General features: G+C 50.1%; 1 protein-coding gene across 1 annotated transcript in view; it reads left to right on the forward strand.

The window, feature by feature from the left end:
* Positions 1 to 20,882, forward strand: part of LOC119966931 (polypeptide N-acetylgalactosaminyltransferase 16-like) — a 49,783-nt gene that overhangs the window by 4,091 nt on the left and 24,810 nt on the right. Inside the window, exons 2-5 of the mRNA XM_038798889.1 lie at positions 6 to 27; positions 9,949 to 10,016; positions 18,122 to 18,187; positions 18,800 to 18,921. Coding sequence (XP_038654817.1) covers positions 6 to 27; positions 9,949 to 10,016; positions 18,122 to 18,187; positions 18,800 to 18,921 — 278 coding nt within the window. The remainder of the gene's footprint in view (positions 1 to 5; positions 28 to 9,948; positions 10,017 to 18,121; positions 18,188 to 18,799; positions 18,922 to 20,882) is intronic.

The raw sequence follows: 20,882 nt of genomic DNA on the forward strand, positions 1-20,882 counted from the left end.
GTCAGCCCTGCTACGCACTGTAAGGAGGTAAGCTCAGTGTAACTTCCTGTTGGTCAGTGGCTGCAGTCTGACCTCTCTCTCTCATACAGGGGACATTCTGGATGTGTGTGAGAGAGAGTGTGTGTGAGAGAGAAAGTGTGAGAGTGTGTTAGAGATGGTGTGTGAGAGAGAGAGAGAGAGAGTGTGTGAGAGAGTGAGAGAGTGTGTGTGAGAGTGTGAGTGAGAGAGAGTGTGTGAGAGAGAGAGAGTGTGTGTGAGAGAGTGTGAGTGAGAGAGAGTGTGTGAGAGAGAGAGAGTGTGTGTGAGAGAGTGTGTGTGAGAGAGAGAGTGTGTGTGTGTGTGAGAGAGAGAGTGTGTGTGTGTGTGTGAGAGAGAGAGTGTGTGTGTGTGTGTGTGAGAGTGAGTGTGAGAGAGAGAGAAAGTGAGATAGGGTGTGTGAGTGAGAGAGAGTGTGTGTGAGAGAGAGAGTGTGTGAGAGAGAGTGTGTGTGAGTGAGTGTGTGTGAGAGAGAGAGTGTGTGTGAGTGTGTGAGTGAGTGTGAGTGTGTGTGTGTGAGAGTGAGTGTGTGAGTGAGTGTTCACTGAGTGAGTGTTCACTGTGAGTGAGTGTGTGTAAGAAGGTGTGTGTGAGAGAGAGAGAGAGGGTGTGTGAGTGAGTGTGTGAGTGAGTGTGTGAGTGAGTGTTCACTGTGTGAGTGTGTGAGTGAGTGTGTGTGAGTGAGTGTTCACTGAGTGAGTATTCACTGTGAGTGAGTGTGTGTGTGAGAGAGAGTGTGTGTGTGTGAGAGAGAGTGTGTGTGTGAGAGAGAGAGGGTGTGTGTGTGTGAGTGTGTGTGAGAGAGAGAGAGTGTGTGTGGAGTGTGTGTGAGAGAGAGAGAGTGTGTGAGTGAGTGTGTGAGAGAGAGAGAAAGTGAGAGAGGGAGTGTGAGTGAGTGTGAGAGAGATAGTGTGTGTGAGAGAGAGAGAGAGTGTGTGTGAGAGAGAGAGTGTGTGTGAGTGAATGTTCACTGAGTGAGTGAGTGTGTGTGAGAGAGAGAGAGTGTGTGGGTGAGTGAGTGTGTGAGTGAGTGTTCACTGAGTGAGTGTGTGTGTGAGTAAGTGTACACTGTGAGTGAGTGTGAGTGAGTGTGTGAGAGAGAGAGTGTGTGTGAGTGAGTGTTCACTGAGTGTGTGAGTGAGTGTGTGAGAGAGAGACAGTGTGTGAGTGTGCGTGAGTGTTCACTGTGAGTGAGTGAGTGTGTGTGTGTGAGAGAGTGTGTGAGAGAGTGTGAGTGTCTGAGAGAGAGAGTGTGTGTGAGTGTGTGAGAGAGAGAGAGAAAGTGAGAGAGGGAGTGTGAGTGAGTGTGAGAGAGATAGTGTGTGTGAGAGAGAGAGAGAGTGTGTGTGAGAGAGAGAGAGTTGTGTGAGTGTGTGTGTGAGTGTGTGTGTGAGAGGGAGAGAGAGGAGTGTGAGAGGGAGTGTGAGAGAGAGAGAGAGGGAGTGTGAGAGTGAGAGAGAGCGGAGAGTGAGAGAGAGAGAGAGGGTCTGAGAGAGAGAGAGAGTGTGAGAGAGAGAGTGTGTGTGGGAGAGTGAGAGAGTGAGAGAGAGTGTGAGAGAGAGAGAGAGTGTGAGAGGGAGAGTGTGAGAGAGAGGGAGAGTGTGAGAGAGAGGGAGAGTGTGAGAGAGAGGGAGAGTGTGAGAGAGAGGGAGAGTGTGAGAGAGAGGGAGAGTGTGAGAGAGAGAGAGTGTGAGAGAGAGGGAGAGTGTGAGAGAGAGGGAGAGTGTGAGAGAGAGGGAGAGTGTGAGAGAGGAGGGAGAGTGTGAGAGAGAGGGAGAGTGTGAGAGAGAGAGTGAGAGAGAGAGAGTGTGAGGGCGAGTGGGAGAGCGCAGTCTCCCGGAAGGGTTTCTGAGTGCGGTAGTGAACGGGAGCTGCTGCCACGCTTTCTGAAACTCGTGCCAGCGAGGCCGTCACCGGTTCTGATTGTTTGGCTGACGAGACGCAGCTGAGGGTGAAGGACTAGGTTACCGAAGGGCCGGGTGAGTCAGCTGTTCCAATTGGGCTTCGATAGTAGGGGCGGGGGGGGGGGGGGGGGGGCGATACTGGGGGTAAGAGGGTGAGGTTCTGGATGGACAAGGTGGTGGCTGACAGGGTGGGTAGGTATGTAATAGTAACGGGTGCTTTGGAGGGTAGGCTGGTGGTAATGGTTAGCGTGTAGGCCGCTAATTGGATGTTGTAGGATTTACGGCTGCCATACCAGAATTTAATACTGAGGGAGGGGGGGGCTTGAACACGGCGTTGAATCCGAAGGTGGATAGGTCCAAGCCGTGTTCGCTGACCCCATCCGGGGTTGGGGGAGCGGGGAGTGTTGGCTGTGTTTATAAGGGAGATGGAAGGGCCGGACCCTGTCATAATATGCACTCATAATATGTTCATAATGAGATACAGACAGGCAGTGAGAGACACACACAGGAACCAATCACCACACAGAATACAGAACAACCAATCACCAGGCAGGACACTACAGGGTACAGAGTATAAAACACACGAGGCAGGAAGGCTCGGCCTCTTGGTACTGGTGATAACTGTAGCAGCAGTCAGGGTGCGATGTACAATCAGCACCTACTACACATGGCACAGAGCAAGTCTGGGCAAGCCAGACCAAGGTTAGCAAGCTTAGATTGATAGAGTGTCGACACACAGTGAACTATGTACATTACTCAATAAAGCAGTGTTGAACCATCTACAGCGTTGGAAGCCTGTGTTCAAATGATACTGCATCGAGTTGCAGTCCGTGTTAATCCAGGCCCCTCCGCAGCTCCGGATCTCCGGCAACTTCGGTGCCAACTGGAGGGTCTTCAGACAGAAGTTGCCCCTACACCTCACAGCATCCCACCTTGAGGAAGTATCAAAGGCCAGGAAATTCACGCTGTTCCTGTCGACGGCGGGGGATCACGTCACCCACATCTTTAACTCGCTCACGTTTGCCCAAGGAGAAGATGAAGCAAAGTTCCAGACCATTCTGCAAAAATTCGACAGCCACTGTGAAGTCGAGCTGAATGAGAGCTTTGAACGGTACATCTTCCAACAGAGGCTTCAGGGTAAGGACAAACCTTTTCACTCCTTTTTGACCCATCTCCGCATCTTAGCGCAGTTATGTAATTATGGCTCGACTGTTGACTCCATGATCTGGGATCAGATTGTTTTCGGGGTCCATTCCGACTCCCTGCGGGAGCAGCTCCTTAAAATCAAACGTATGACCCTCCCAATCGCCATTGAAACGCGCGTTGCCAATGAACATGCCAGAAATCGCTACTCCCACAGCAAGGTGGCACAAATGGCAAAACTCGCCTCCCACGAGGCAGGAAGTGTACAGGCCATCACTAGGCTGCAGGGCCTGAACATTGAAGAGAGTAGCCATTTCGCAGGCTTCAGTAGCCATTTCGCAGGCTTCAGTAGCCATTTCGCAGGCTTCAGTAGCCATTTCGCAGGCTTCAGTAGCCATTTCGCGGGCTTCAGTAGCCATTTCGCGGGCTTCAGTAGCCATTTCGCAGGCTTCAGTAGCCATTTCGCAGGCTTCAGTAGCCGTTTCGTGGGCTTTCCACGGGGCCCCGCGCAGGCGCACCACAACTGGGAGGACAATGCGGCCGAAAACCCTACTGCGCATGTGCGAACGTCGGCCGACCGCACTGCGCATGCGCGAAGGCTCACGGAACGCACTGACGTCAGCGTCATGATGTGCCAAAATTGTGCTCCGCCCATTTAAAGCAGCAATGCCCAGCCAAAGGTAGGCGATGTCTCCAATGTGGAAAGCCTGGGCATTATGTGGCCTTATGCAGGTCTGCTCCACCAGTCTAAAGCCAGCGATCCCAGCAGCAACGCAGACCTGTCCACTGCATACAGCAAGGCATGCAGGACTCCGATCCCAAAAGCCCAAAGGACCCAAATAATGACTGACTCAAGTCTCCATATCAGGTGGGCATCATCACCACATGGGAGAATGTCTCCTCCACTAATGCAAAGGGCCTCTCAATCCTAAATGTGGATTCTGGTGACGAATGGCAGGCTGTGGTTAAAGTGAATCAGTGCAGAATCCAATTCAAACTGGACACTGGCCCGTCTGCAAACCTCATTTCCCAGGCAGACCTCAACAGCATCCGAGACCATCCCATAATTCTTCCATCAGCCTGCCAGCTCTTTGATTACAGTGGCAATGCCATAGCTGCTAGTAGATCATATCATCTAGTTGTATCCCACAAGGTAATCACAGCAACGTTAACATTAGAGATTGTCAGGCCTGACAAGGCATCCCTGCTCGGTGTCCGTGCATGTAAACTCCTTAATCTGGTACAGCGAACCCAAGCCATGTCCACTGCACCTCTGACTGCCCCATCTCATGTGAATCTACAGGCTAACATAGACCACATCCTCACGCAATATCCCGATGTGTTCGATGGGATGGGCACGCTCCCGTATCACAGCTCAAGCCGGATGCCACCCCAGTCATTGATGCTCCACGCCTGGTGCCGGCTCCTCTAAAGGATCGTCTAAAAGCGCAGCTGCAAGTGCTCCAAAGCCAGGGCACCATCTCAAGGGTCAGGGAACCAACAGACTGGGTCAGCTCCATGGTCTGCATGAAGAAGCCCTCAGGCGAAATACGGATCTGTATCGATCCCAAAGACTTCAATCGCAACATAATGAGGGAGCACTACCCGATCCTGAAGTGAGAAGAATTAACCTGTGAGATGGCACACGCCAAATTCTTCACCAAGCTGGACGCCTCATGTGGATTCTGGCAGATACAACTGGGCGACTCCAGCAGGAAGCTCTGCACGTTTAACACTCCGTTTGACAGGTACTGTTACAACCCCATGCCTTTCAGTATCATTTCAGCCTCCGAGGTCTTTCACCCTATAATGGTGCAAATGATAGAGGACATCGAGGCATGCGAGTCGATGTGGATGACATGATAATCTGGTCCACTACCCCCGAGGTGCACATAGATCGGCTCAAACAGGTCTTTAAAAGGGTCCACGAGAATGGCCTCAAGCTAAACAGGGCCAAATGCTCATTTGGTCTGTCATCAATCAAATTCCTGGGCGACCAAATATCCCAGCAGGCTGTGCAACCTGATTCCGACAAAGTAACGGCAATCAATGCCATGAAGACCCCAGAGGGCAAAAAGGCAGCACTACGCTTCCTGGGGATGGTGAACTTTCTGGGAAAATTCATTCCTAACCTGGCATCCCACACCACAGCCCTCCGGCATCTAGTAAACAAGACCACAGTATTCCAATGGCTCCCTGCACATCAAGCAGAGTGGATGGAGCTCAAGGCAAAGCTCACCACGGCCCCAGTCCTGGCGCTCTTTGACCCGACCAAGGAAACAAAAATATCCACGGACACAAGCCAGGACGGCATTGATGCGGTGATCCTCCAGCGAGACGACTCCTCGTCCTGGGCTCCAGTGGCCGTGACTCCGACCGAGCAAAGCACAGATTGAGAAGGAGTGCCTGGGTCTCCTAACAGGAATCGTTAAATTCCACGATTACATAGACGGTCTGCCAAAGTTTACAGTGGAAACAGACCACAGACCCTTAGTCCACATCATCCAGAAGGATTTAAATGACACAACGCCCCGGCTACAGCACATTCTTCTGCCACTCCGCCAATATGATTTCGACCTCGTCTGCACACCGGGCAAGGAGCTGATAATCGCGGATGCCCTATCCAGATCCATCACCACGCCCTGCGAACATGTCGACTTCATTCGCCAAATCGAGGCACAGGTGCAGATGTGCGCCAGCAACTTCCCAGCCACTGATGAACGTGTCGTCCAGATACGAGCAGAAACTGCCAAAGACCCTCTGCTCCAAAGGGTAACGCACCACCTCGCAAATGGGTGGCGCAAGGGGCAATGCCCCCAGTTTTTTTAATGTCAAGGATGATTTGACGGTTGTTGAAGGGATCATTCTGAAACTGGATCGAATTGTTATCCCCCACAGTATGCAGACCATGGTGCTCAAGCAGATCCATGAGGGTCACCTTGGAGTCGAGAAATGCCGATGCAGAGCTCGACAGGCAGTTTACTGGGCTGGGATCAGCCAGGATATCTCCAATATGGTCAATTGCACCACATGCCAGAGATTCCAATCATCTCAGCCCAAGGAGACGCTCCAACAACAGGAGCTTGTGACCTCTCCGTGGTCCAAGGTGGGAATAGACCTCAAATGGGCGTGACCATGTACTGATCAATTACTTTTCGAACTATCCAGAAATTGTGAAGCTGTCGGACCTCACATCAAAATCAGTCATCAAGGCCTGCAAGGAGACGTTTGCCAGGCAGGGTATCCCACTCACAGTGATCAGCGACAACGGTACATGTTTCCACAGCCAAGAGTGGTCCAACTTTGCACAATCCTACCACTTCAAACATGTCACATCGAGTCCCCACTACCCGCAGTCAAACGGGAAGGTGGAAAAAGGGTTCTGCATTGTCAAGCAGCTGCTCCGCAAGGCTGTAGACTCTGCATCTGATTTCAACCTTGCACTGTTGGCATACAGGGCAACCCCTCTGTCGACTGGTCTGTCTCCGGCTCAACTACTCATGAATCATAACCTGCGGACAACTATTCCAGCCATCCACGTTCCAGACCTTGATCACCTCATGGTGCTGAGAAAAGTGCAGCGACTCAGGGACCAGCAGAAGATCACGTATGATGCTCATGCCACTGACTTGCCTGTGCTGGCTCCAGACGATGTTGTTCGCATCAAGCTGCCTGAGGGAGGTTGGTCAGACCCAGCTGTTGTCCTACCACAGGCTGCCCCCAGGCCTTTCGCTGTTTGCATGGCTGATGGCTCCATTCTCAGGCGCAACAGAAGGGCGCTGCGCAAAGTTGCCTGCCCACCACCACCTGACCACACCCCTCCGTATGCCGAGGCGCCTCCTCCGGACATTTCAAACTAGGAGCCCGGCAATCTGGCAGCAATCCCGCCTGTTGAGACGCCGGCGTCCCCCCCCGCCACCTCTGAGGCGGTCGACACGAATCCGCCGCCCACAACAAAGACTGGACTTATAGACTTTAACTGTGTAAATTTTGTTCATCTTGTTCTGTATGTGGACGATAGACACCTTCCCATGTATATATGTTCACTCACTCACCATTTTGCACAGAGTCACACATGTAAATACATGCACACAGCCACAAGCATCCAAAATTTATTTTAAAAGGGGAGATGTCATAATATGCACTCACGTTCATAATGAGATACAGACAGGCAGTGAGGGACACACACAGGAACCAATCACCACACAGAATACAGAACAACCAATCACCAGGCAGGACACTACAGGGTACAGAGTATAAAACACACGAGGCAGGAAGGCTCGGCCTCTTGGTACTGGTGATAGCTGTAGCAACAGTTAGGGTGCGATGTACAATCAGCACCTACTACACATGGCACAGAGCAAGTCTGGGCCAGCCAGACCAAGGTTAGCAAGCTTAGATTGATAGAGTGTCGACCCACAGTGAACTATGTACATTACTCAATAAAGCAGTGTTGAACCATCTACAGCGTTGGAAGCCTGTGTTCAAGTGATACTGCATCGAGTTGCAGTCCGTGTTAATCCAACACAGATAACACATCAGACCCGTGGAGGTTTTTGCACCTACGGGATCGGGAATATTCGTTCTCTTCACCAGTACACAATGTGTATTGACTGTTTTTGCCATGGGGATGGCCCTGTTGGCCAGGGTGAGGAAGGTAGAATATTTAGCGATTGTTGTCTCTGGCCATGCTCCTCATTGGTTGGGATGTGGTCCTGGAGAAGGGGTTGGTCCAGCGACCTGCCTGGGGATTGGGTATGGGGTTGTTGGCGGGCCCAAAATGGGAAAGGCAATTGAGGACTACGGAGGGTTTAGTCGGGGCGGGGAGGTTTCGGCACCAGTGATATGGGAAGTAGTGAGGGGCAAGGTCATCTGGTTTAAGGCTCAGGCGGACAGAGAGGCCAGAGAGGAGCAGCAGCGGTCAGTAGGGGATATATTGGAGGTGGATGGAAGGTATGTGGAGGACGGTTTGGTGAGGAGGAGGGAATTCCTGGTGAGGTTAGACCTGCTGTCCATGGGAAAGGTGGTTTGACAGTTCAGGTGGGTGAGGGGGGGGGGGCCTTGTAGGAGTACAGGGAGAAGGCCAGTCGCTTGTTGGTGGGCCAGCCTCACTGGCAGGCAGCTGCGAGAGAGATTATCCGAGTCAGGGGTGGGGCAGGGGAGCCAGTTATGGCACCGGAGCCGGCGGTGGCCAAATCTAAATAAATCACGTCCACTGGTTCTCCTTTGTCTAACTTCCTTGTTACTTTCTTAAAGAATTCTAACAGATTTGTCAGACACAACCTCCCCTTTACGAAGCCGTGCTGACTCAGTCCTATTTTACCATGCACTTCCAAATGCTTCGCAATCTCATCTTTAATAACTGACTCTAAAATCTTACCAATGACCGAAGTCAGGCTAACCGGCCTATAATTTCCCGTCTTCGGCCTATAATTTCGGCGATCCATGGGAGGATTTTGGAGGAGGATGCGGCATCTCTGGAGGGAGTTAAGGCCAAGTGGGAGGAAGAGCTGGGGTTGGCGCTGGAGGAGGGACTGTGGTGTGAGGTGCTGCGGAGGGTGAATGCCTCAACTGGGGTTGATACAGCTAAAGGTGGTACATGGAGCACACCTGACAAAGTCGAGGATAAGCTGGTTGTTTTGAGGGGGTAGAGGAGATACAGCGGTGTGGGAGGGGCCTAGCCAATCACGCACAGATGTTCTGGTCCTGCCCGAAGTTGGAGAAAGGTTGGAGGTCGTTCTTCAGAACCATGTCGGCGACCTTGCATGTGCATTGAGAGCCCAATCACCTGGGGGCCATATTCGGGGTGTCAGACCTGCTGGAGTGGTAGGCGGGAGCGGGGGCAGATGTTTTAGCCTTCACCTCATTGATGGCGGGTCTTGTTGGGGTGAAGGTCAATCTCTGCACCCTGTGCCTCGGTGTGGTGGGGGATTTTCTGGAGTTTTTACACTTGGCTGGAGTCTGTTTATGCTACATTTCAAGGAGCTGGTTCCCATCAACTGCTAGGGGAGGAGAGGGGGGAGGTGACAGGGTGTTGAGGGTGGGGCGGTTTGGGAGTTTTGTGTTGGTTTTACTTTGTAATGTTAGGTGTTTTGAATGTGAATATGTTAAAAATTTGAACGAGAACTTTAAAAAAAAATGATTGGTTGGCTGCCATTGGGAGCTTGATCCTATTGGTAGATTGTAATTGGGAGATTGATTGTGATTGGTTGTCTGCCATTGGGAGGTTGGTTGCGATTGGTTGGCTGCCATTGGGATGTTGGCTGTGATTGGTTGGATGCCATTGGGAGTTGGTTGTGATTGGCTGGCTGCCTTTGGGAGGTTGGTTGTGATTGGTAGCTTGTCATTGGAAGAGTGGTTGTGATTGGCTGGCTGCCCTTGTGAGGTTGGTTGTGATTGGTTAGTTGTAATCAGTTGACTTGTTTCAAAACCCATATCATGTGAATCACATTAATGTTTGATTCTTACTTCATCCTTTGGTAAAATGTAACATTAATTCCCGAACAACAACAATACAGCACAGGAATAGGCCATTCGGCCCTCCAAGCCTGCGCCGATCATGTGTCCTATCTAGACCAACCGCCTGCATCCTTCTATAGCCGGTCTGTTCATGTGTCCATCTAGATACAGTCTCTAACGTATCTGCCTCAACCATCTCGCTTGGCAGCGCATTCCAGGCTACCACCACCACCCTCTGTGTAAAATCTTCCCCGCCCATCTCCACTGAACTAATCCCCCCTCACCTTGAACCTGTGCCCCCTTGTAAAGTAACACTTTAGTTATTTTATTCCATGATTAGATTCCACAGACCAGGCTTAGTCATTACTCACTAATTTAAATGTTTCCATCTTTTTTTCGCTGACAGTGTGCTGAATCGCAGTCCTGCCTATCTCGTCCATGAGATCATTCTAGTCGATGACTTCAGTGAGGACCGTAAGTAATGGATAGTCTATAGACTGACCTTTCCTTCAAACACTCTGGTGACAGAAAAAGCTCACGTCTCATTGTTTCCGGGATTGTACATCATTTAAAAGGGAATTAGATTAAATATATGGAAATGAAGAATGTGGGTTGGAGAAGGCAGAGGAACAGTCGCCTGAATGACCTTATTCTGTGATGTATCACAGAACCTTCACCGTTTAGATCGAGTCTGTAGATTGAATCTGTGTCCTCTCGTTCTCGATGCTCTCTTGTGTGGGAGCAGTTTCTCACTACTCACCCTGTCCATGCCCCGTCGGATCTTGAATACCTCGATCAAGTCTACTCTCTGCCTTCTCTCCAAGGTAAACAGATCCAGCCTCTCCAACCTACCCTCATTGTTTACAGTTCTTTATCGCTGGAATCATTCTTGTGAATCTCCTCTGTACTCTCTCTAATGCCTTCACGTTCTCCCTCGAGTATGGCGCCCAGAGCTGGTCGCAGTTCTCCAGATGACACCTCACTCCTGTCTGATACAAGTTCAACATGACCTCCTGACTCTTGTACTCAATGCCCCTATTAATAAAGGCTAAGATACGAGTTGCTTTATTAACTGCTCTCAACATGTCCTGCCATCTTCGATGAATTTATACATAAGTACCATGGGTGACACAGTAACACTGTTGCTTCACAGCGCCAATGACCCGGGTTCGATTGTATTACCTTCCGGTCACCCTACCTATAGAGCCAGCTGGGTATCAATCACGCAGTGTGAATGAAGTGCTTCCTGATTTGTATCAATTTGTACCTCAGCATCCTTCTTCTACATTCTTGCCTTAATCTCTCATTGCCAGCATTACACTTTTGCATCTTTAATATCTTCATAAGGTTTTCTTTAATTCGTCTCTTCTAACTTCCTAACCATCCCTTCAAAGCACAGTGGTTAGTACTGTTGCTGCACAGCACCAGGGTCCCAGTTTCGATTCCCGGCTTGGGTCACTGTCTGAGCAGAGTCTGCACCTTCTCCCCGTGTCTGCGTGGGTTTCCTCCGGGTGCTCCAGTTTCCTCCCACAAGTCCTGAAAGACGTGCTGTTAGGTGAATTGGACATTCTGAATTCTCCCTCTGTGTACCCGAACAGGCGCCGGAATGTGGTGACTAGGGGCTTTGCACTGTAACTTAATTGCAGTGTTAATGTGAGCCTACTTGTGACAATAAAGTTTATTAAAATTAAATGATTACAATGAGCAGCAGTGGTCATTAACATGTATCAGCAACAGTGAGTGTCCTAACACTGACCCATGGGGAACTGCAGTATAAACCTTCCTCCAATCTGAAAACCAACCATTTATCACTCCTCTCTTTCCTGTCACTCAGCCAATTCCTTATCCAAGTGCCGACCTTACCTTTTATTCCACCATCTAGGATTTTGTTCACAGGTTTATTGTGTGGCACTGCATCAAATGCCTTTTGAAAATCCATATACACCACATCAACAGTGTTTCCCTTATCAACCTTCTGTGTTGCCTTCTCAAAAAGCCACAGTAAGTTAGTTAAACATGATTTTCCCTTAATGAATCCATGCTGACTTTTCTTAATTATCCTGTCCCAGGCGATAGTTTCCAAAGGTTTCCCTCCCACTGAAGTAAAACTAACTGGTCTGTTTTGCCAGATTTATCCCTTTTTTGAACAAGGTTGTAGCATTCACCATTCCCCAGTTCTATGGCAGCAGTAATTTAGCTTTCTATCTTTTTTTTGAGTGATGATTTTATCTACTGTTCAAACTGTCATATGAAGCATTGCTCCCGATCAGTTAGGTTTTGTTTCAGCATATCTTTGCACCCACACTGTTTCTTATCCTTTGGGTAATAGTGGGGGAAGGATTCCCCAACTGATTATCCCTCCATTGAACCATGTTGAAAGCTCCTTCTGTAGCCACCAAGTCCTGGCCTTGGACTGGAACCCGGAGCTTCTGCTCCTGTGGTGGGGATCCTATCACTGCCGTATGATCAGCTAGTGGATGTAACACGTTGGAGTGGTTAAAAGGTGGAGACGGAATTTACAGACAGACTTCAGAAACTTACTCCACAGTGCCATCGACTGGACAGAGCCTGGAACTGCACTCTTCTGCCAAGTTGGTCAATCACAGAAGTGTTACAAAGCAGGGGGAGGCCGTTTGGCAAGTCATGTTTGCACTGGCTCTCCAAAGGCACATCGTGACTCAGTTCTATTCCCCCTGCCTTTTCCCCGTAACCCCTAGCATTGGTTCTATTCAAACAATCATTCAAATATCCTCTTGATTGCTTCGATTAAACCTGCCTCCACCACACTCCCAGGCACTGCATTTTATTATTATTATTAACCACTAACTGAGTGAGACATTTTCTCACATCACTGTTGCATCTTTTGCAACTCACTTTAAATCTGTGCCCTCCTGTTCTTGAACCTTTTACGCGTGGGAACAGCTTCTCCCTGTCTACTCCGTCCAGCCCCTCGTGATTTGGAACATCTCTATCAAATCTCCTCTTAGCCTCCTTCTCTCCAAGGAGAACAGTCCCAACCTCCCCCATCTATCCTCATAACTGAAGTTTCTCATCCCTGGAACCATTCTTCTAAACCTTTTCTGCACTTTCTCCAATGTGTTCACATCCTTCCTATAGTGTGGCGGCTGGAACTGTACACAATATTCCATCTGAGGTCTAACTAGTGTCTTGTATAAGTTCAGCATAACCTCCTTGCTCTTGTACTCTATGCCCTATTAATGAAACCCAGAACACTATCTGCTTTATTAACTGCTCTCTCCACCTGTCCTGCCACAGAGCCAAATGCTTGTTCGGTCAACCAGAATTCGTCACTCGCCACAGAGACTGAACTTATCGACTGAATGTTGCATTGCCTTCAATGATCTAAGCACATAACTTAACACAAATGTCCGGAGACTGTTGAATGTGATTATGATGCCAGCAGTGGAGGGGGAGGCTGAGATAGTGGTAGCACTGGATGCGGAGAAGGCATTCGATAGGGTGGAGTGGGAATACCTGTGGGAGACGCTGGAACGGTTTGGGTTTGGGGAGGGATTTATCAAGTGGGTGAAGCTGTTGTATTCGGCCCCGATGGCGAGTGTGGTTACAAACGGGAGGAGGTCAGAGTATTTTGGGCTCCATCGAGGTACCAGGCAGGGATGCCCCCTATCCCCCTTACTATTTGCATTAGCGATCGAACCGTTGGCGATGGCACTGAGGGGTTCAGGGGGGTGGAGAGGACTGACAAGGGGAGGGGAGGAACATCGGGTATCACTCTATGCGGATGATTTGTTGTTATATGTGGCGGACCCGGAAGGGGGAATGCCGGAGGTAATGGAAATACTAGCGGAGTTTGGGGACTTTTCGGGATATAAATTAAATGTGGGTAAAAGTGAGGTCTTTGTGATACACCCAGGAGATCAGGGGGAGGGAATTGGGCGGCTCCCCTTTAAGAGAGCAGTAAAGAGCTTCAGGTACTTGGGGGTGCAGGTGGCAAGGAACTGGGGGACCCTCCACAAGCTGAACTTTTCAAGGCTGGTGGAGCAGATGGAGGAGGAGTTCAAGAGGTGGGACATGGTACCGCTGTCGCTAGCAGGGAGGGTGCAGTCAGTCAAAATGACGGTCCTCCCGAGGTTCTTGTTTCTGTTCCAGTGCTTGCCCATCTTTCTCCCCAGGGCCTTCTTCAAGAAGGTAACTAGCAGCATTATGGGCTATGTGTGGGCACATGGCACCCCTAGAGTGAGAAGGATTTTCTTGGAACGGAGTAGGGACAGTGGAGGATTAGCGCTACCCAATCTTTCCGGATACTACTGGGCGGCGAACGCATCGATGGTGCGCAAGTGGGTGATGGAGGGGGAGGGGGCAGCTTGGAAACGTATGGAGAGGGCGTCCTGCGGCAATACAAGCCTGGGGGCGCTAGTAACGGCACCATGGCCGCTCCCCCCCCATAAGGTATACCACGAGTCCGGTAGTGGCGGCCACCCTTAAAATCTGGGGGCAGTGGAGGCGACACAGGGGGGAAGTGGGGGGTCTGATGGCGGCGCCACTGAGAGGGAACCACAGATTTGTCCCGGGGAACACTGGCGGGGGATTCCAGAGCTGGCACAGGGCGGGCATCAGGCAACTGAGGGACATGTTCATAGAGGGGAGGTTTGCGAGCCTGGGGGAGCTGGAGGAGAAATTTGAGCTCCCCCCGGGGAACACGTTTAGATACCTGCAGGTGAAGGCATTTGCCAGACGACAGGTGGAAGGATTTCCCTTGCTTCCCGATAGAGGGGCAAGTGATAGGGTGCTGTCAGGGGCCTGGGTCGGAGAAGGGAAGGTCTCGGACATCTACAGAATAATGCAGGAGGTGGAGGAGGTACCGATAGAGGAGCTGAAAGACAAGTGGGAAGCGGAGCTGGGAGAGCAGATAGAGGATGGGACATGGGCGGATGCCCTAGAGAGGGTCAATTCGTCGTCGTCGTGCGCAAGGTTGGGCCTCATCCAATTTAAGGTGCTGCACAGAGCCCATATGACGGGGACTAGGATGAGTCGGTTCTTCGGGGGTGAGGACAGGTGTGTCAGGTGTTCGGGAAGCCCTGCGAACCATGTACATATGTTCTGGATGTGTCCAGCACTGGAGGAGTTCTGGGAGGGGGTGGCGGGGACGGTATCGAGAGTGGTGGGAACCAGGGTCAAACCAGGGTGGGGGCTAGCGATTTTTGGGGTTGGGGTGGAGCCAGGAGTACAGGAGGCAAGGGAGGCCGGAATATTGGCCTTTGCGTCCTTGGTAGCTCGGAGAAGGATCTTGATTCAGTGGAGGGACACAAGGCCACCAAGTGTTAACACCTGGTTAAACGACATGGCAAGCTTCATCCAATTGGAAAGAATCAAATTCGCCCTGAGAGGGTCGGTACAGGGGTTCTTCCGGCGGTGGCAGCCCTTCCTTGACTTTCTGGATCAGAGATAGGAACTGGAGGCCGAAACAGCAGCAACCCGGGGAGAAAGGGGGGGGGGGAAGGGAGGGGGGGGGGGGGGGATAGCAACGAAGGGAGCACGTCAGCGGGGGGTCGCGGGCAATGGCTGCCCGAGGCCATCGGCAGAAAGGGAAAAACGGTTTGGTTGCTAGACTGGTAGCGCGGGGGGGGGGGAGGGGAGAGGGTGGGGGGGTGCGCGCGGGGGAGGGCGTGGGGAGGATTTTCCAGGGGGGATTTGTTGTGTTATAATTTAAAATGTAGTAGGGGTAAATGTTTGTATCGAAAAATTTCAATAAAAATTATTTAAAAAAAAAAAAAATGATCTAAGCACATATACACAGGTCCCTTTTCCCTTTTAGAATTTAACCCTCAATTTTTTTTTTCTATTGTCTCTCCATGTTCTTCCTATCTAACCCAAATGCATCATCTCACACTTCTCCGCTGAACTTTAACTACAACCTATCTTCCCACTCCCCCAACTTGTCTACGTCCTTTTCAAGTTCTATACTGTCCTCTTCACAGTTTATAATACTTCCAACTTTTGTGTCATCTGCAAACTTTGAAATTGTCCCCTGCACACCGAGCCCCAGATCATTAGTATCGATCAAGAAGAGCAAGGATCCCAATACTGACCCCCTGGTGAACTCAGCTACAAACCTTCCTCCAGCCCGAAACATATCCATTGGTCAATACTCTCTGCTTCCTGTTATTCGGCCAATTTTGTCTGCCCAGACTCCAGGATGTCGAGGATTCCCATAGACTCTGGAATGTTGGGAATTCCCATAGACCCGGATATTGAGGATTCCCATTGACGCTGGGACATTGGAAATACTCATAGACTCCAGGATATTGGGAATTCTCATAGACACCGAGACATTAGGAATTCTCATAGACGCTGAAATATTGAGGATTCCCATAGACTCTGGGAAATTGGAATTATATTAGAATCTGAAATATTGGGAATATTCATAGTCTCTGGGACATTAGAAATGACCTTGGACTCTGGGAATGTTCGGAGCAGAATTTGGGAAGAGCTGCTTTATTATGTATTTGTTCAAACGATGTGGACAATGTTAAATTTCTCACACACCCCAAGTTACACTGGTACGACGGTCATGAACCCGCTCCCAGTGATTGTTTTCACAACTAAGAGGATTGCGAGGCCTACAGAGTCACAATATAAAAGGTGATTTGAACATGGACCTTCATCACAAGAGGCCCACAATGCCAAAAGGAGAAAGTGCTGATTCAGATGTACAGAGCCCTGATTAGATCCCACCTCGAGCCGTGTGTTCAGTTCCGGGCAAAGCACCTTGGGAGGAATATAATTGCCCTGGAGTGGGCAAAACCGGTTTCAGCAGAATAATACCAGTCCTTAAAAGGAGTAAATTCTGAAGGCAGGTAACATTCCATCAAACAAATTATTGGATAAGGATTGGATCTGAGGTACAGTGAAAAGTATTGCTCTTCGTAAAGTCCAGACCGATCATTCCATACATGGAAAAAAAAAGGGCGTAAAAGAGAAAGATTAGAGATAGTATTAGTGTTAGAATTAAGTTTCAAGAGGTTAGTGCGGTTCCCAGAGATGTACGAAGAGGATCTGTGTGAGAGAGCTCGCCGAGAGTCGCCACACTCCGGCGCCATCTTTTTTTAAAAAATGAGGTTGAGGATAAGGATGAGGTTGGATAAACTCAGTTTGGTCTCACTGGGATGACAGAGGTTGAGGGGCATGGACAGAGTGGATAGTCAGACGCTTTTTCCCAATGTGGAAGAGTCAATTACTAGGGGGCATAGGTTTAAGGAGCGAGGGGCAAGGGGCAAGATGTACGACGTAAGTTTTTACACAGGGGGTAGTGAGTGCCTGGAATTCGCTGCCGGAGGAGGTGGTGGAAGCAGGGACAATAGTGACATTTAAGGGGCATCTTGACAAATACATGAATAGGATGGGAATAGAGGGATACGGACCCCGGAAGTGCAGAAGGTCTTAGGTTAGGCGGGTATCATAGTCGGCGCAGGCTTGGAGGGCCGAAGGGTCTGTTCCTGTGCTGTACTTTTCTTTGTTCTTTATAGTGGAAATCTAGATCTCACTTCTCCAAAGAACTATCGATGCTTGGGGGTTAATAGATCTTTAAAGTCTGAGATGGGAGAAAGAGTTGTGCAGGCAAGGTAAGATTAGGGCAGCACGGTAGCATGGTGGTTAGCATAAATGCTTCACAGCTCCAGGGTCCCAGGTTCGATTCCCGGCTGGGTCACTGTCTGTGCGGAGTCTGCACGTCCTCCCCGTGTGTGCGTGGGTTTCCTCCGGGTGCTCCAGTTTCCTCCCACAGTCCAAAGATGTGCGGGTTAGGTGGATTGGCCAGGCTAAAATTGCCCTTAGTGTCTGAAAAAATAAGGTTAATGGGGGTTGTTGGGTTACTGGTATAGGGTGGATACGTGGGTTTGAGTAGGGTGATCATTGCTCGGCACAACATCGAGGGCCGAAGGGCCTGTTCTGTGCTGTACTGTTCTAAATTCTAAAGATGGATAAACAAAGTTGAGATATAAACCAGCCATGATCTTAATGACTGGCGGTACAGGTTAGAGGGGCTGAGTGGCCTCCTTCTATTCCCTTGTTCTTCCAAAGCATGTGTCGGCTGGACCACAGGAGGTAAAGCTCCCGCTCTGAGAGAGATTGTTGTGGGTTCAAGTCCCACTGCAAGATTTACAACAATCAGGACTGACCCTCAGTGAAGCAGCAAGTGAGTGCTGCACTGTCAGAGGCTCCGTCTTTCCATTGAGACATAAACCAAGACCCCCCTCGTGGGGACCTGGAAGAATAGCAGGGGTGTAAGCCCTCCGTCAACTTCAGGAAGAACAGCTGCCCATCTGGTCATGATCAAATTGCTGTTTGCGGGATCTTGCTGTGCGCACATTGGCTGCAAGGCACCTTGAGAGGTCAGGGGCTGTGCAAAGTGCTGTGTAAGTGCAGGTCCTTCTTTCTAGGTATGAACCAGTTGGGGATGTTAGCTGACCTTTCCCACTTTTACCTGGTGCTAATGCACAAGTTCCGAGCTTTTTATTAACTCGCTGCTGGCGTTTGAATGCTGCAGCTCCATTCTCTCCACTGTCAAACTGTGAAACTGTTCCATTCTCTCCCTCCAGCCAACGACTGCCAGTTACTGACCAGGCTCCCGAAGGTGAAATGTTTGAGGAACAAGCAGCGGGAAGGTGAGCGGCAAGCCGCTGCCAATTTGCTCGGTTGTTTTACAAGCTCTCTGAGCTGCTCTATCATTTCCCAGCAACCAGGGTATGTACCTGTCATAACACACACTGGGGCAGCACCTTTACTTAAAGGGATACCTTCACAAGGGATGGGTTGGGGGGTGGGGGAAGAGGGACAGGGGGAGACAATCACCCCCATCTTCAGAGATCAAAGGCACCCCAGTTTGATTTCTCATGTTCAGCCACCTGAAGCCGACACAAACATTCACCCCTCTCCTGAAGGTGCAAACCCAACGCTGAGGTTTGATTCCCCGGGGCCACAGGGAACTGGGACAGAGGGTGTGATCTTCATACGCAACTGTTCCACAGCTATTCGACTACAGAACACTTCACCTCTTATCACTCAGCAGCCCTGAGGGGGTACTTTCCAGCAAAGGGGGGGGGGGGGGGGGGGGTGAGGGTTAGGAGAATGTGGTGTCTGGAGACAGAATGATAATTTTGCCCATGTGACAGGATGTGTGGATGTCATACCCACACCATCAACAGGGAGTTTAGGTACACTGGACTTGCACACTGTAATTCACAGACTCTCAGCAATGACATTCTGCTTGTGCTCAGGGTTGATCAGGTCCCGGGTCCGAGGTGCAGAAGCTGCAGAAGCCGGAGTACTCACTTTCCTAGACAGTCACTGCGAGGTCAACAAGGACTGGCTGCCTCCCCTTCTACACCGAGCAAAAGAGGTGAGATACATTCTACCATCATCAAGGACAGGGAGCAAGTGATCCTGTCTCTCTGTCACAGCAAAGGGAGTGATCGATCTTGTCTCTCTGTCACAGTAAAGGGAGTGATCGATCCTGTCTCTCTGTCACAGTAAAGGGAGTGATCGATCCTGTCTCTCTGTCACAGTAAAGGGAGTGATCGATCCTGTCTCTCTGTAACAGTAAAGGGAGTGATCGATCCTGTCTCTCTGTCACAGTAAAGGGAGTGATCGATCCTGTCTCTCTGTCACAGCAAAGGGAGTGATCGATCCTGTCTCTCTGTCACAGTAAAGGGAGTGATCGATCCTGTCTCTCTGTCACAGTAAAGGGAGTGATGGATCTGTCTCTCTGTCACAGTAAAGGGAGTGATCGATCCTGTCTCTCTCTCACAGTGAAGGGAGTGATCGATCCTGTCTCTCTGTCACAGTAAAGGGAGTGATCGATCCTGTCTCTCTGTCACAGTAAAGGGAGTGATCGATACTGTCTCTCTGTCACAGTAAAGGGAGTGATCGATCCTGTCTCTTTGTCACAGTAAAGGGAGTGATCGATCCTGTCTCTCTGTCACAGTAAAGGGAGTGATCGATCCTGTCTCTCTGTCACAGTAAAGGGAGTGATCGATCCTGTCTCTCTGTCACAGTAAAGGGAGTGATCGATCCTGTCTCTCTGTCACAGTAAAGGGAGTGATCGACCCTGTCTCTCTCTCTCACAGCAAAGGGAGTGATCGATCCTGTCTCTCTCACAGTAAAGGGAGTGATCGATCCTGTCTCTCTGTCACAGTAAAGGGAGTGATCGATCCTGTCTCTTTGTCACAGTAAAGGGAGTGATCGATCCTGTCTCTCTGTCACAGTAAAGGGAGTGATCGATCCTGTCTCTCTGTCACAGTAAAGGGAGTGATTGATCCTGTCTCTGTCACAGTAAAGGGAGTGATCGATCCTGTCTCTCTGTCACAGTAAAGGGAGTGATCGATCCTGTCTCTCTGTCACAGTAAAGGGAGTGATCGATCCTGTCTCTCTGTCACAGTAAAGGGAGTGATCGATCCTGTCTCTCTGTCACAGTAAAGGGAGTGATCGACCCTGTCTCTCTCTCTCACAGCAAAGGGAGTGATCGATCCTGTCTCTCTCACAGTAAAGGGAGTGATCGATCCTGTCTCTCTCTCACAGTAAAGGGAGTGATCGATCCTGTCTCTCTGTCACAGTAAAGGGAGTGATCGACCCTGTCTCTCTCTCTCACAGCAAAGGGAGTGATCGATCCTGTCTCTCTCACAGTAAAGGGAGTGATCGATCCTGTCTCTCTCTCACAGTAAAGGGAGTGATCGATCCTGTCTCTCTGTCACAGTAAAGGGAGTGATCGATCCTGTCTCTCTGTCACAGCAAAGGGAGTGATCGATCCTGTCTCTCTGTCACAGTAAAGGGAGTGATCGATCCTGTCTCTCTGTCACAGTAAAGGGAGTGATCGATCCTGTCTCTCTCACAGTAAAGGGAGTGATCGATCCTGTCTCTCTGTCACAGTAAAGGGAGTGATCGATCCTGTCTCTCTGTCACAGTAAAGGGAGTGATCGATCCTGTCTCTCTGTCACAGTAAAGGGAGTGATCGATCCTGTCTCTCTGTCACAGTAAAGGGAGTGATCGATCCTGTCTCTCTGTCACAGTAAAGGGAGTGATCGATCCTGTCTCTCTGTCACAGTAAAGGGAGTGATCGATCCTGTCTCTCTGTCACAGTAAAGGGAGTGATCGATCCTGTCTCTCTGTCACAGCAAAGGGAGTGATCGATCCTGTCTCTCTGTCACAGTAAAGGGAGTGATGGATCTGTCTCTCTGTCACAGTAAAGGGAGTGATCGATCCTGTCTCTCTCTCACAGTGAAGGGAGTGATCGATCCTGTCTCTCTGTCACAGTAAAGGGAGTGATCGATCCTGTCTCTTTGTCACAGTAAAGGGAGTGATCGA

This window comes from Scyliorhinus canicula, chromosome 6 (assembly GCF_902713615.1).
Source record: "Scyliorhinus canicula chromosome 6, sScyCan1.1, whole genome shotgun sequence".
In the NCBI taxonomy this organism is placed as follows: Eukaryota; Metazoa; Chordata; class Chondrichthyes; order Carcharhiniformes; family Scyliorhinidae; genus Scyliorhinus; species Scyliorhinus canicula.